The sequence below is a fragment of the Suricata suricatta genome, chromosome 11, assembly GCF_006229205.1.
Source record: "Suricata suricatta isolate VVHF042 chromosome 11, meerkat_22Aug2017_6uvM2_HiC, whole genome shotgun sequence".
Lineage (NCBI taxonomy): Eukaryota > Metazoa > Chordata > Mammalia > Carnivora > Herpestidae > Suricata > Suricata suricatta.
The window spans coordinates 8937524-8952836 of record NC_043710.1 but is presented as its reverse complement, the minus strand read 5'-3'; the positions used below and the strand labels follow the sequence as shown (position 1 = coordinate 8952836).

Here is a 15313-nt window from a genome sequence, read left to right as displayed (position 1 = left end):
CTCCTCAAGATCCTTAACTTTGTCACAGCTGCGAGCATTCTGTCTTCAACAAGGCAACACCTACAGGTTTCGGGACTAGGACCCGATATCTTTCCAGGTCATTTTCCGTCTGTTCATATGATAGAACGTTAATCGGCAATAGCAGTGAATGGATATTTATATGTCCCTTATTTCACTCCCTACTCCAATGTAAGCTCTGTGAGGACAGGGCCTTGTTTCACTCACCACTGTCCCTGCAAGACTGACTACCAGGTAAATGGTACCCAATAAATATGTGCTGAATGAACTACTAACATGGATATTGATATGAAGAATAACACAAGTAAATAGAAAACTTTATGGTATAACGTAAAGTGAAAAAATCAGTATGCAAATTTTTATGTAGAACGTAATTGTTTTTACATAAAAATTCTATGCTAAAAAAACCTGGGGATGTAGGGAACCCCTAGAGTTCATCACTTCACAAAAGCAGCTGGTAAACTGGCAAAGCTAGCAATATCAGCTCTATCAGAATTCTGGAGGGGGCGCCTGGGTGGCTCAGTCAGTTGAGTGTCCGACTTCAGCTCAGGTCATTATCTCACGGTTCGTAGGTTCGAGCCCCATGCCAGGCTCTGTGCTGACAGCTCAGAGCTTGGAGCCTGCCTCAGATTCTGTGTCTCCTTCTCTCTCTGCCCCTCTCTCATTCATGCTCTTTCTCTCTCTGTCTCTCAAAAATAAATAAATGTTAAAAAAAAAAAAAAGAACTCTGGAAGCAACTCAAAGCTTAGAGCAACCAAGTGAAGACTTATCAGGAAGTAACAACAGGGGCACCCGGTTTAAGCATCCAACTCTTGATTTCAGCTCAGGTCATGATCTCACCCTTCATGACATCAAGTCCCATGTCTGGCTCTTCTGACCTGACCGTGCAGTACTTGCTTGGGATTCTCTTCCTCTCCCTCCCTCTCTCTCTCTCTCTCTCTCTCTCTCTCTCTCTCTCTCTCTCTCTGTCTGCCCCTCTCCTGCTTGCTCTCCCTCTCTCAAAATAAAAAAGTAAACATTTTCTTAAAAAGAAATAAACAGCTGAATTTCACTAAGAAAACTTCATGCTCATTTCACTTGCTTTGGCCACGCCCCATGCTCCAGCTCGGTGGCAGCCTTGAAGACAATGACCTTGAAGACAATATTCCTGGTATGAGTTCCTTGTATTAGAGGAAGCAGGACAGACCTGCTACTGACAGGATTGTGGTTGTATGTTTGGCCCTGTCTGGTGGTTCTCTGAATGTCTGGCTCGAAGGGCTTGCCTTTATTTTGCCTAATTCAGAACTCTCCCAGAACCTAGGGGACATTTGTTGAAAATATATAAAGGCAATTATATTAGCTGCTGCCAACTGGGATAAACGATCCCATTTGGAAAAAAAAAAAAAAAAGCAAATAAAAAAGCTCAGGAAGAAAGGCTGGAGGATGAAATGATTTAGGGAACAAGGACTTTGAACAGCCCCTACAAGGGCACCTGGGCGGCTCAGTCAGTCCAGTGTCTGACTCTTGGTTTCAGTTCAGGTCATGATCCCAGGGTTGTGGGATGAAGCTTTGTGTCAGGCTCCACACTGAGCATGGAGCCTGCTTAAGATTCTCTCTCTCTCTCTCTCTCTCTCTCTCTCTCTCTCTCTCTCTCCCTCCCCCCCACCCCTGCTCCTTTCCTCTGCTCGTGTGCATGCTCTCTCTCTCTCTCAAAACAAAAGGCTCCTACATATTCCTCAGAATAGAGGTCTACACGCATGCCCAGGGCTGGGTACAGGCTCAGAAAAGACTCGAGAAGGCCCTAAGATCTTACCTCTAGCTGATCACCAAGTTCTGTGCGAGCCGGAAATGAGAGCTAAAGCAGAGTTGTAAATGGCATGACTGAGTGTTGGAAGTATTTCCCAATATACACACAGTGCTCATCTGCAAAGACTAGGAGATTTCTGTTGTTGCTGTTCTAGGCATCAAGGAAATCTCTGTCAAATGACTAACTGACCACAAAGCAAATGACACAGAGACTTTGGTGGCCATGGGCAACAAAAAACAGACTTTGTAAAATTGGCGCCTGAAAAATTGCTACACTAACAAACAACAATTTCTATCACAAGCAGCAACATGTCTTAGCATGGTAGGAAATCCTATTCCCAGAGCTGTTTCATTATAATACTCAAAATGTCCAGTTTAGAAAAAAAGGAGCATGATTTATACATTGGATGTTGGGGGGAATAATGTCCTTGAGGAAGCACAGATATTGGCTATAGAAGACAAAGGCTTTACTTTTTTTTTCTTTTTTCCCCCTACCCAGAAGATGAAGGTTTAAAATCAACTATTTAAAATATACTCAAAGACCTAAAGGAAACCATGTGTAAAGAATTAAAGGAAAACATGAGAATCATATCTCACCAGACAGAGACTATCAGGAAGGAAACAAAAGCAAGAACGCAGAAGCAAATGGAAATTCTGGATTTGAAGAGAATTAACTGAAATCAAAAATTGACTAGAGTAGGGGCGCCTGGGTGGCTCGGTCGGTTGGGCCTCCGACTTCGGCTCAGGTCAGATCTCATGTTCCTGGGTTCGAGCCCCGCGTCGGGCTCTTTGCTAACAGCTAGCTCAGAACCTGGAGCCTGTTTCCGGTTCTGTGTCTCCTTCTCTCTCTGCCCCTCCCCCTCTCATGCTCTGTCTCTCTCTGTATCAAAAATAAATAAAACATTAAAAAAAAATTAAAACAAAAATTGACTAGAGTTGTTCAACAACAGACTGTAGCAAGCAGAAGAAAGAGTCAGCCGACTTAAAGATAAGTCAATTGAGGTTACCTAGTCTGTGGAGCAGAAAGAAAAAAAGGATGAAGAAAAATAAACAGAACCAAAGAGATTTATGAGACAACATCATGCATATTAACAGATGCATAGTGGAAGTCCCAGTAGGAGGGGCAGGAGAGAAATAAGAAAAAATATTTGAAGATATAATGGCTAAAAACTTCTAAATTCGAGGCAAGACATAATCTACACATGCAGGAAGCTTAATCAACGTCAAGTAAGATAAACTCAAAGAGATGCGCACCAAGACATAATGAAGCTGTAGAAGGCCAAAATCAAAAAAGAGAATCTTAGGACGAGAAGAGAAAAGTGACTAATCACATACAAGAGAACCTCAGATTCTCCAGCAGATTTCTCATCAGAAACTTTGGGGGCCATGAGGCAGTGAGATAATATATTTGAAGCTCTGAAAGGGGAAGAAAAGGCAGTGAGGAATTTTTATCTGACAAAACTATCCTTCAGGAAGTAAGGAGAAATGAAGACATTTCCAGAAAAACAAAAGCTATGAGAATTTGTCACTAGTAGACTTTCTTTACAAGAAATGTTAAAAAGGTCCTTCAGGACAGCAGACAGTAACTCAAATCCACATGAAGAAATGAACACTGCTATAGGTAAATATAAAAGTCAGCAATGATGTATTTTTAGAATGTAACTCTTCTTTTTTGTTTCTTATATAATTTAAAGGACAACTACAATAATTATAAATCTATGTTGATGGAAACCGAATGTATAAAGATGTAATTTGGGATGCTAACAACATAAAGGACAGGGAATGGGGCTATAAAAGAACAAAGTTTTGTATACTACCAAAACTAAACTGGTATTAATTTGAACTAGATAGTTATAAATTAAGATGCTAATTCTAATCCCCAGGACAACACTAAGAAAATAAAATATATCTGGTAGTAGAAACAACAAGGGAATAAAAATGGTACATTAGAAAACACCTAACACAAAAGAAGGAGGAATTGAAAAGCAGCAACAACAACAAAAGATACAAGACATACAGCAAACAAAGTGGCGGAAGTAAGTTCTTATTAGTAATTGCATTAAATGTAAATGGATTAAATTCTCTAATTAAAAGACAGACTTGATGGAATGGATTTAAAAAACACACAAGGTGGGGCACCTGGGTGGCTCAGTGAGTTAAGCGTCCCACTTCAGCTCAGGTCACGATCTTAGAGTTCGTGGATTCAAGCCCCATATGGGGCTCTGTGCTGACAGCTGGTTCAGAGTCTGGAGCCTGTCTTTGGATTCTGTATCTCCCTCTCTCTCTGACCCTCCCCAGCTCATGCTATCTCTCTCTCTCTCTCTCTCTCTCTCTCTCTCTCTCTTTCAAAAATAAATTTAAAAAAATTTTTAAATACAAAACACATAATGCAACTATATGCTATCACAAGAGTCTTTCTTTGGCTCAAAAACTCAAATAGGTTAAAAGTGAAAGGATGGAACAGATAATCTATGCCAAAAATTAACAAAAAGAGAGATGAAGTAGCTGTACTACTATTTTAAAAATAGGCTTTAGGGCAAGAATCATTAAAAGAGATTTCATAAATGATTTATATTTATTTTTTATTTATAACCATAAATTATTAAGAGAGGTATTATATAATGATAAAAGGCTCAATCCATTAAGAAGATATAATAATAATAAATATATACATAAGGGAGAAATAAACAGTTCAACAATAATAAGGACTCCAATACTCCATTTTCTTTTTTTTTAATATTTATTTATTTTTGAGAGAGAGAGAGAGCACAAGCAGGAGAGGGGCAGGGGGTGGGGTGACAGAGGATCTGAAGGAGGTGCCTCACTGACAGCAGAGAGTGCGGTGTGGGGCTCAGACTCACCAACCATGAGATCATGACCTGAGCCAAAGTCAGACGCTTCACCAACTGAGCCACCCAGGTGCCCCTCCAGTATTCCATTTTCTGTAATGGATAGAACTACTACACAAAAGATAAAAGAAGAAATAGAAGCATTGAACAACACTGTAAACCAACTAGACCTAACTCCACCCAATAACAGCAGATTACACATTCTTCTCAAGGAAGCATGGAACATCCCTCAGGATAGACCACGTTTATACCACAAAACAAGTCTCAATACATGTAAAACTACTGAATGCATATGAAGTATTTTCTCTGACCACAATGACATGAAACCAGAAATTAATAAATGTGATACGTGAAAATAGAATAATACTTTTATATGCCCAATGGATTAAAAAGAAATCACAAGGGAAATTAGATGAGGTGAATGAAAATAAAAACAGCATATCAAAACTTATGGAATGCAATAGAAGCAGTTCTCAGGGGGAAGTTTATAGTTCTAAACATCTATATTACACAGACAAATACCAATATTAAACAGAAAAATGATCTCAAGTTAATAATTAAACTTCCAACTTTTTTTAAATGGGCCCAAAGAAAATGTATTGAATTATGTAACTGAATGTCTAGAAGTAGGACTTGCTTCAGACATGGACTGTTTCAGGGGCCCAACCACTGTCCTCAAGATCCAACGTTTCTCTTGTCCTCCTCCTGATTTACCTGTATTCTCACACTGGTGATCCCTTTTGGTAGCAAGATGGTTACAGGGTCTCCATCCAACCTCATACCTCAACCCCACTCAAGTCTCACCCTAAACTTCCACTAAAGGAACTCAGAAAAAGAACAAATGAAACCCAAAGCCAGCAGAAGGAAGGAAATAAAGATTGGAGTGGAAATAAAGGAAATACCGAATTGAAAAACAAAAAAGAGAATCGAGGAAAACAAAAGTTCCTTCTCTGAAAGGAGTAACAAAATTGATTTTAGTTAGAATGACAAAAAAGACAGAGAGATAAAAGACTCAAATCACGAAAACTAGGAATGAAAGTAGGGATGTTGTTATCAACTTCATTGATACAAAAAGGATTGTAAGATGAATAATTGTATGTCAACAAGCCAGGTAACCTAGATAAAAAGAAAATTTCCTAGAAACATGCAAACTACTAAAACTGACTCAAGAACAAATAGAAACCTGAATAGACCCGTAAGAAGAGACTGAGTAAGTAAACAAAAAATTTCCAATAAAGAAAATACTAGGATCAGATTGCTTCACTGGTCAATTCTCTCAAACATCTGAGGAAGAATTAATACCAATCTTTCTCAAACTTTTCCAAAAAATAGACTGCTTCCTAATTCATTCCACGATGCCAGTGTCACATTGCTACTAAGGCCAGACAAAGAAATTATAAGGAAAGATATCTATAGACCAATATTCCTTATGAATATAGATGCTGAAATTATCAACTAAATGCTGAGAAATTTGAATCCAACAATTAAAATGGTCATCCTGCATGGGCAAGTGGGGTTTATCCCAAGAATGCAAAGGTGGTTCAATTTATGAAAATTAATGTAACACACAATATTCATGGAATAGAGGAAAATAGCCACATGATCGTCTCAACTGATGTAGAAAAATAATTTGATAAAGCCCAACACTCTTATTGATGAACTTTGAAAATATTATTGTAAGTGACATAAGCCAGTCACAAAAAGACAAATACTGTATGATTTCACTTATGTGAGATACTTAAATGAACCACTGGGACCTCATCAAGATAAAAAAGCTTCTGCACAATCAACAAAATTAAAAGGCACTGACAGAATGGGAGAAGGTATTTGCAAAAGACATATTGGGCAAAGGATTATTATCCAAAATCTATAAAGAACTTATCAAACTCAACACCCACAAAACAAGGAATCCAGTGAAAAAATGGTCAAAAGAGATGAACAGACACTCTTCCAAAGAAGACATCCAGATAGCTAGCAGACATGTGAAAAGATGCTCAACATCATTCACCATCAGGAAATGAAAACCATAATGAGCCTCACCCCGGTCAGAATGGCTAAAATTAACAACTCAGGAAACAACAGATGGTGGCGAGAATGCAGAGAAAAGGGAACCCTTCTGCACGGCTGGTGTGAATGCAAACTGGTACAGTCACTCTGGAGAACAGCGTGGAGGTTCCTCAAAAAATTACAAATAGAGCTACCCTACCACCAGCAATTATACTACTAGGTATTTACCCAAAGGATACAAAAATGCTAATTCAAAGGGGCACACACACCCCAAGGCTTATAGCAACACTATCAACAATAGCCAAATAATGGGAAGAGCCCAGTGTCCATTGACTGATGAATGGATAAAGATATGGTACACACACACACACACACACACACACACACACACACATGAATATTATTTGGTAATCAAAAAGAATGAAATGTTGCCATTTGCAACACCCTGGATGGAACTAGATTTTATCATGCTAAGTGAAATAAGTCCGTAAGAGAAAGACAAATATGGTATTATTTCACCCATATGTGGAATTTAAGAAACACAACAGATGAACATAGAGGAAGGGAAGGAAAAATAAGATAAAAACAGAGAGGGAGGCAAATCATAAGAGCCTCGTAGAGGCGCCTGGTTGGTTTAGACGGTTAAGCCTCGGACTTTGGCTCAGGTCATGATCTCACGTTCGTGGGTTCGAGCCCGCGTCGGGTTCTGTGCTGACAGCCTGCTTCTGATTCTGTGTCTCCCTCTCTCTCTGCCCCTCCCCGCTCATGCTGTCTGTCTCTGTCTCAAAAATAAATAAAACATTTTAAAAAATTAAAAAAAAAAAAAGAGCCTCTTAAATACGAGAACAAACAGATTTCTGGAGGGGTTTTGAGTAGGGGGATGGTCTAAATGGTGATGGGCATTAAGGAGGGCATTCGTTGGGATGACCACTGGGTGATATACGGAAGTGATGAATCACTAAATTCTACTCCTGAGACCATTGTTACACTCTATGTTAACTAACTTGGATTTAAAAAAAAAGAAGATACTTAGAGTAGCCCAAATCAGACAGACAAAGCAGTAGAATGGTGGTTACCAGGGACGGGAGGTGTTGTGGGTGGGAGTTATTGTTTAATGGGTACAGAGCTTCAGTTTCACAAGATGAAAGTGCTATGAAGACAGACGATAGTGATGTTCGTACAACATCATGAATACATTCAGTAGTCTTGAACTACACACTGAGAAATGGGTTAAGTGGTTGGAGCACTTGGGGGGTTCAGTCAGTTGAGCGTCTGACTCTTCCTTTCAGCTCAGGTCATGATCTCATGGTTGGTGAGTTCAAGCCCCGCCTTGGGCTCTGTGCTGACAGAATCTGCATTCTTTCTCTCTCTCCTTCTCAAAATAAATACATAAACTTAAAAAAACAAAGAAATGGGTAAAACTTTAAGTTTTATGTTGTGTGCATTTTGCCATACTAAAAAAGTTTGGTGAGGGCGCCTGGGTGGCTCAGTCGGTTAAGCCTCCGACTTCGGCTCAGGTCAGATCTCACGTTCGTGGGTTCGAGCCCTGCGTCAGGCTCTGTGCTGACAGCTCAGAGCCTGGAGCCTGCTTCTGGTTCTGTGTCTCCTTCTCTCTCTTCCCCTCCCCCTCTCATGCTCTGTCTCAAAATTAAATAAAACATTAAAAAAAATTAAAATAAAATAAAAAAGTTTGGGGAAAAACCTCACCTAACACCCTTCATGATAAAACACTCATAAAACTAGGACTTGAAGGGAACTTTCTTAGCTTGACAGAGGTGATCTGTGAAAACCCACAGTTAATATCATACTCAATGGTGAAAAACTGAAAGCTCTGCTCCTAAGATCAGAAAAAATATAAGGATATCTGGTTTTGCCACTTTTTTTCCAACATTTTACTGAAGGTTTTAGCCGTGGGAAGAAAGTAAATAAAAGGCATTCAGATTGGAAGGGAAGTAAGAAAACTGTCTCTATTCATAGATGGTGTAATCTTATATGTAGAAAATCCTAAAGAATCCACATGATCAGGGCTAATAAACGAATTCAGCAAAGTTGCAGAATATCAGATCAATATGCAAAAATCAGTTGTATTTCTATACACTAGCAATGAACAACCTGGAAAATAAATGTATAGAAACGACTTCAGGGGCGCCTGGGTGGCTCAGTGGGTTAAGCCTCCGACTTCGGCTCAGGTCAGATCTCACGTTTGTGGGTTCGAGCCCCGCGTCAGGCTCTGTGCTGACAGCTAGCTCAGAGCCTGGAGCCTGCTTCCGGTTCTGTGTCTCCTCCTCTCTCTGCCTCTCCCCCTCTCATGCTCTCTCTCTGTATCAAAAATAAATAAAACATTAAAAAAATAAAAAATAAAAAATAAACGACTTCATTTACAATATTATAAAAAATAATACAGTATTTAGGAATAAATTTAACAAAGGAGTACAAGACTTATACACTGAAAACTACAATAATTGCTGAAAGTCATTTAAACAGACCTAAATAAATGAAAAGACATCCTATGTTCATGGCTTGTAAAGAAACAATATTGTTAAGAAAGCAAAGTGATCTATAGATTCAATGCAATCTCCATCAAAACTCCAACTGTCTTTTTGCAGAAATGTGCAAGTTGATCCTCAAGTTCATATGGAATTTTAAAGGACCCTAGGCAGCCAAAACAATCTTGAAATGGGAAAAATAAATTGGAGAACTCACACTTCCCAATTTCAAAACTTCTACAAAGTTACCGGACAAAAACAGTGTGGTGCCGGCATAAGGATAGACATATAGGTTAATGGAATAAATAACATCGAGAGTCCAGAAATGAACCCATATCTTTATTGGAAAGTGATTTTCAACAAAAGCAGCAAGACTATTCAATGTGGAAAAAAATAATCTTTTCACATAATAGTGCTTGGACAACTGGGTATCCAATGTAAAAGAAAGATGAGTTGGGGGGAGGGGTGGCTAGATAACTCGGTAGAGCATGTGACTCTTGATCTCAGGGTCCTGAGTTCAAGCCCCACGTTGGGCGTAGAGATTACTTAGAAAGAAAAAGACAGGGTGCCTGGGTGGCTCAGTCAGTTAAGCATCCAACTTTAGTTCAGGTTATGATCTCACGGTTTATGGGTTCAAGCCCCACATCAGGCTATCAGCAGAGAGCCTGCTTTTAAAAAAAATTTTTTTTAATGTTTTATTTATTTTTAATACAGAGAGAGACAGAGCATGAGAGGGGGAGGGGCAGAGAGAGAAGGAGACACAGAACTGGAAGCAGGCTCCAGGCTCTGAGCTAGCTGTTAGCACAGAGCCTGATGCGGGGCTCGAACCCACGAATGTGAGATCTGACCTGAGCCGAAGCCGGAGGCCCAACCGACTGAGCCACCCAGGCGCCCCAGAGAGCCTGCTTTGGATCTTCTGTCTCCCTCTGTTTTTTCCCCTCCCCAGCTCACCAGCTTGCACTCTCTCTCTCCTTCTAGAAAGAAAAAAAAAGAAAGAAAGAAAAAGAAAAGAAAAGAAGAATGAAGTTGAAGTTGGACCCCCCCCCACCTCTCACACATACAAAAGTTAACTCAAAATGGGTCAAAGACCACATGTAAGATCTGGAGTTACGGAACTGTTAGAAAATTTAACAGTAAATTTTCATGACCTTGGATTTGGTAATGATTCCTTAGCTATGACACCAAAAGAACAAAAGAACAAAGAAAAAATAAACTGAACTTTGTCAAAAAAAAAACACTTTTGCTCATCAAAGAACATTCTCAAGAAGGTGAAAAGACAAACCAAAGAATAGGAAAACATATTTGTAAATCATATACATAAGAGTCTATTGTCCAGAATATATAAAGGAGTCTTAGAACTCAAACAGTAGGAAAACAATCCAACTACAAGATGGGCAAAGGACTTGGACAGACATTTCTCCAATGAGGTTCAACATCATTTGTCATTAGGGAAATGCAAATCAAAACCACCAGGAGATTACCACTGCACACTAACTAGGATAGCTTTTTATTTATTTTTTTATTTTTTTTAAAGGAAAAAAGCAAGAGTTGGTGAGCAGATGGAGAAACTAGAATCCATCATGCAGGGCTGGTGGGAATGTAAAATAGTACAGTCACTGTGGAAAACAGGCAGTTCCTTGAGAAATTAGCCAGTGAATTACCATGCAATCAAATAATTTTACTCCTAGGCATCTACCCCAAAGAACTGAACATTTGTTTTTTATTTTTATTTATTTTTTATTTTTTTGTTTTAATTTATTTTTGATACAGAGAGAGACAGAGCATGAGAGGGGGAGGGGCAGAGAGAGAAGGAGACACAGAGAGAAGGAGACACAGAAGCAGGCTCCAGGCTCTGAGCTAGCTGTCAGCACAGAGCCTGACGTGGGGCTCGAACCCATGAATGTGAGATCTGACCTGAGCCGAAGTCGGAGGCTTAACCGACTGAGCCACCCAGGTACCACCCCAAGAACTGAACATTTAAAGAAAAACATGTCTATAAATATACATAGTAGATTTTTAAAAAATGGAAACAATTCGGATGTCCATCAACTGAGAAAGGAATAAACAACTGTGGTATATCCATATAGTGGAAGATTATTCAACCCAGAAAGGAATAAAGCCCCGACCAGTACTACCGTGCAGCTGAACCTTGACAACATTACATCTAGTGAAACATGCCAGACATAAAAGGACAAATATTCTCTGATTCCATTTATATGAAATGTCTAGAAAAGGCAAAGCCATAGATAGAGACTGAAGCAGATCGATGGTTACCAGGGACGGGAGAAAGGGGTGAATGGGGAGTGACTGCATTAATAGGTACTGAGTTTCCATTCAGGTGAGAAAAATGTTCCAGAATGAGTGGCGATGGTTCAATGAAGTAAGAGCCGCTAAACTAATTGTACATGTACAATGGCTACAATGGCGAATTTTATGGGATGTGCATTTTACCTCAATGTTAAAGGACACGAAGGAAACGCATCAAAATGATCATCTTTGGCGATTTCGTGTTTTTCACTGTGCTGCATTTTCCTAGCCATCTGCAATAAACCTGCAATACCGCAATAGACTTAAATCTCTCTTGTTGTGGGAAGCAAGACTCTCAAAGGGTCAAGTGCACACAGACCTCCCGGGATCTCGATAAAGTCCGGATTCTGACTGAGTGATCTAGGGTGGGGCCTGAGGGTCTGCACCTCCAGCAGGCTTCTCCAGACCTCCCTCGGAGCAGCCAGGCTCCAGAAATCAGCAGCCCAGGGATCACCGAAGCTGAAATGTCAATGCAGAGAAGACTCTTGTTGCTGGATGCCCCCCTCCAGGGGCCTATGGAGTGTAGGACATACCGACGTTTATCCGAAACTCAGATGTTACTGACTGCCCTCTTGTTTTTATTTGCCAACTCTGAAACCCCAGCCTGCGGTGGAGAAGGGGCGGAGCTGTGGTTGTCCAGGCAACCTATGTCTGAGACACTTGGAGGCCACTAAAGGCAGCTTGCTAGGTGGTCCCGTGGCCCTAACAGAGAGTCACCAACACGGTTTACTCCTCATGAGGCCCCCCCTCAGGCCATCCTCCCCCACTGGACTTGGGGCTGTTCTGGCCACCTCCTGGGGAAGACTCCCCTGGAAACTGGCACACGGCCTCTTACCTGATCTGGCTGCCTAGTCCAGCCGCCCACGGAGCAGAGGCATCTGCTCCAGGACACCGCTGCCAGGCAGCCTTACCAACCGACCAACTTGGGGTCAGAACCTGAGCGCCAGGAGGCAGTCTGCACAGTCGCTACTGCAACGGCTCTGAGACTCAGGTTTGAGTGGAGGCTTGGACAAGTACTTACCTTCTCTCTGGGCCTTGCCACCTACCTGCAACAGGCGGGTAACTCTTCCTAGGCCCCAGTTCTGATGATGAGATGCAGTCATTTCTAAATACCACTTAGTGCACTGCCTGGCAACCAGTACACGCTCAAGGTTTTGGGGAAAACATAATTTCATCTCTTCCCCGCCCTCAATGCCCAGCACGGTGCTAAGCACAGCTGACATTCAGCGCGCGCTCGTGGGTGACACGCCATTCTGACCTGGACGGGTGACCTACCCACACCTCCCAGCTCTGCCTCTACTTCTTTGTGACTTGAGGTAAGGCCATTTCTTTCTCTACACCTCGGTGTCTTTGGCTACAAAGTAAGCAACAGGAGAAGCACCCATCTGCGTTCTCTCATGGTGTCGAGCTATTAATGTGCCCATTCCACAGATCAGGAAGCCTGAGGCTACTGACTTGTAGTGAAGATACGACAGCACCCAGGCCTTGAACCTAGTGCAGTTCTCCAGAAGGCCGGCATGGAATTCTCCCTCTCCTCCTTGCCTGCCCATTAGCCCCAGTTCTAAGCTGGTGGGGAAGGGGGTTGTGAATGGGTTCTGTGCCTCACCTGGCTGGCCTCAGTGGGGCGGAGTCCATGGGGACAGGGAAGCTTGAGATCCCAGCATTCTCCGCGAGGCTGTGGTGAATCCTCTTGCCTTTCGTGCCTGGCTCTGGTCTATTCCATGTCCATTGTCATTGGCAGGACTGTGCTTGGTAAAGCTGGACCGGCGTGTCCCAGCCTCTTCCTGCCTCTACCAGTGCTAGTTGTCTTTCTGCAGGAGTCAGAGCTTATGTGTTCATCTCTTGGGATGTTGAGTCTACCCAGCCCTTTAGGGATCGGGCTGCTGGCCCCAGTGTAGAGAAGTTGTTATCTGTATTGCTTACAGGCCCCAGGCCGGCAGGGTCCCTCCCCTCCCCTGACCAGATATGCCAAGCCCCCTCCTTTTTCTCTCTTGGCTTCTGCCCTGTTCTTTCTGTGATTGACTCAAGAGAGGGGTGTGGGCCGGCAGATACCCTACATAGAGCCTGGAGGCAGGATCCAGGGCTGGCTGGAGCACCCCAGGGTGCCCTGCCCACTGCCCCCCAGCCAAGCCGGGTCCTCTGCTTCCTGCCCAGCTGAGGCAGGGCCTGGAAGGGTATAGTGGCAGCCCTCTGTGATGCTCCTGTTGCCATGGTGATTTTAGATGAAAAGACCATAACGTTCTGTCCCTGGAACCTCCACCCACCTTCCCAGCTCTGCTTTGCCTGCCTCAGAGATGGCACTGCTGTGGTCGGCAACTCTTGGCACATCCCCCATCCCTTGGACCTCCCTTCAACCCCAACAGAGACCACTACCCAAACAGGTAAGTCTCCGCCCCCCCAGAAACTGACATCCACTGGAGAGGTGATGGTGGGTCATGGAAAAGCCACAGGTTTCAACATGAGAAGACCCAGGTTTCAGCCGCAGCCTCGCCTTTTATAGCTGTGTGGCCCTGGACTCACGGCCTTGAGCTTCAGGGTCCTCCTCTATAAAATGTAGATAACAATGGCTCTGTGACTTTCCTGGCCTTTTCCTTATATGTAGTACCCTTCTGTCCTTCTCAGCTCAGGCAAACTCCTACCCATGCCTCAGGATCCGGCTCAAACGATCCCTTCTCTGCAGCAGTTGTCCTGACCTGTGTACCTGATGCAGATATTAGGACTTGGCATTCTGTGCTAAAGTTATTTAAGTGTTTCCTTCACTTTCTTTGACTCTGAATTTTTGGTTGCATGAGGAATGAGACGAGGCTTAGTTCTGGCATCATAAATGGCTTGTTGGATGACTCCTCTGTGGAACAGAAAGCAGAAGAGGCCGATCCTGACTGGATTGGACTCCACTCTTGCAGGGGGTCAATCCTGGGACCCTTTGTCCTAGCGTGGGTTAATCAGTGCCTGCTGTGGCCTCTCTGTGTGCCGGAGAGGTGTCTGGCAGCCTGTGACCTTTTCATGGCTGAGAGCCAGTGGAAAAGACCCTGACTTATGCCCAGGGTCCACCTGTCTTAGCACTGGGGAGAGGCCAGGAGCTACTTCTCATGGGGTGTCTCTGCGGATATCCTGGGGCATCTGGGTGGGGAAGGAGACTGGTACAGCACTGTCAGCTGGTCCTGGCAGGACTTTGGGGATATCGGTGAGGAACCTGCAGTTCAGGGGAAAGAGAGGAGAACTCCACTTGCCACTGTGTCTTCCGACTCTCTTTCATGGCTCTACCTGCTGGTCAGGGTCAAGGAGATGCAGGAGCCATCCGGTGCCAGCTCCAGGATCCCTGCAGACTCTGACCAGCCAGCAGGGCTCGGGTGGCCGGAGCCAGCTAGTCAGGGGCGCCCTCCAGTGGTCACCATGGGGGAGGCAGGAACCTGAGCGCACCAAAAGGGAGGCGTTTCATTTACTCCTTCAGCTAACGTGAAGTGGGCGTGCCCGCGCCAGTCGCGGTGCTAGGCACACGTTTCGATTCTAGTTAAAAATATACTGATCATCTGCTAAGTGGAAAGCTCTCCCTTGAGTGTATGGGGTTTTGTTTGTTTGTTTGTTTGTTTTGTTTTGTTTTGTTTTTTGGTGGGGGAATTGGGAATACAAGGTAGGGAATTATCCCTTACAGCAATGATTCTCAACCCACGTTGTCCATTGGACTGGCCTAAGGAACTTGAGAAAACATCAGTGGGACCCGTCTGGCCAGCCTAATGGAGGGGGGGGGGGAGAGGGGGGAGTGGCAGACGGACCGGGGCAGGCACCCAGGCACGAGAAGCACTGGCTTGGAGAGTTGACTGAATTATTACCCATCATTCTCATTGCCCAGGTAGTGTTATT

The 15313-nt window shown here is 43.1% G+C and overlaps 1 protein-coding gene across 3 annotated transcripts in view; it reads right to left on the bottom strand.

The window, feature by feature from the left end:
- RAB3IL1 (RAB3A interacting protein like 1) overlaps window positions 1–13614 on the bottom strand; it is a 44671-nt gene extending 31057 nt beyond the window's left edge. For all 3 annotated transcript variants that reach the window (XM_029914744.1, XM_029914740.1, XM_029914745.1), the window contains exon 1: window positions 13059–13614. Coding sequence is in view for 1 of the 3 variants with exons in the window: in XM_029914740.1 (XP_029770600.1) it covers window positions 13059–13087 (29 nt within the window). In the remaining 2 variants the exon portion in view is untranslated. The remainder of the gene's footprint in view (window positions 1–13058) is intronic.
- Window positions 13615–15313: the final 1699 nt, after the last annotated feature.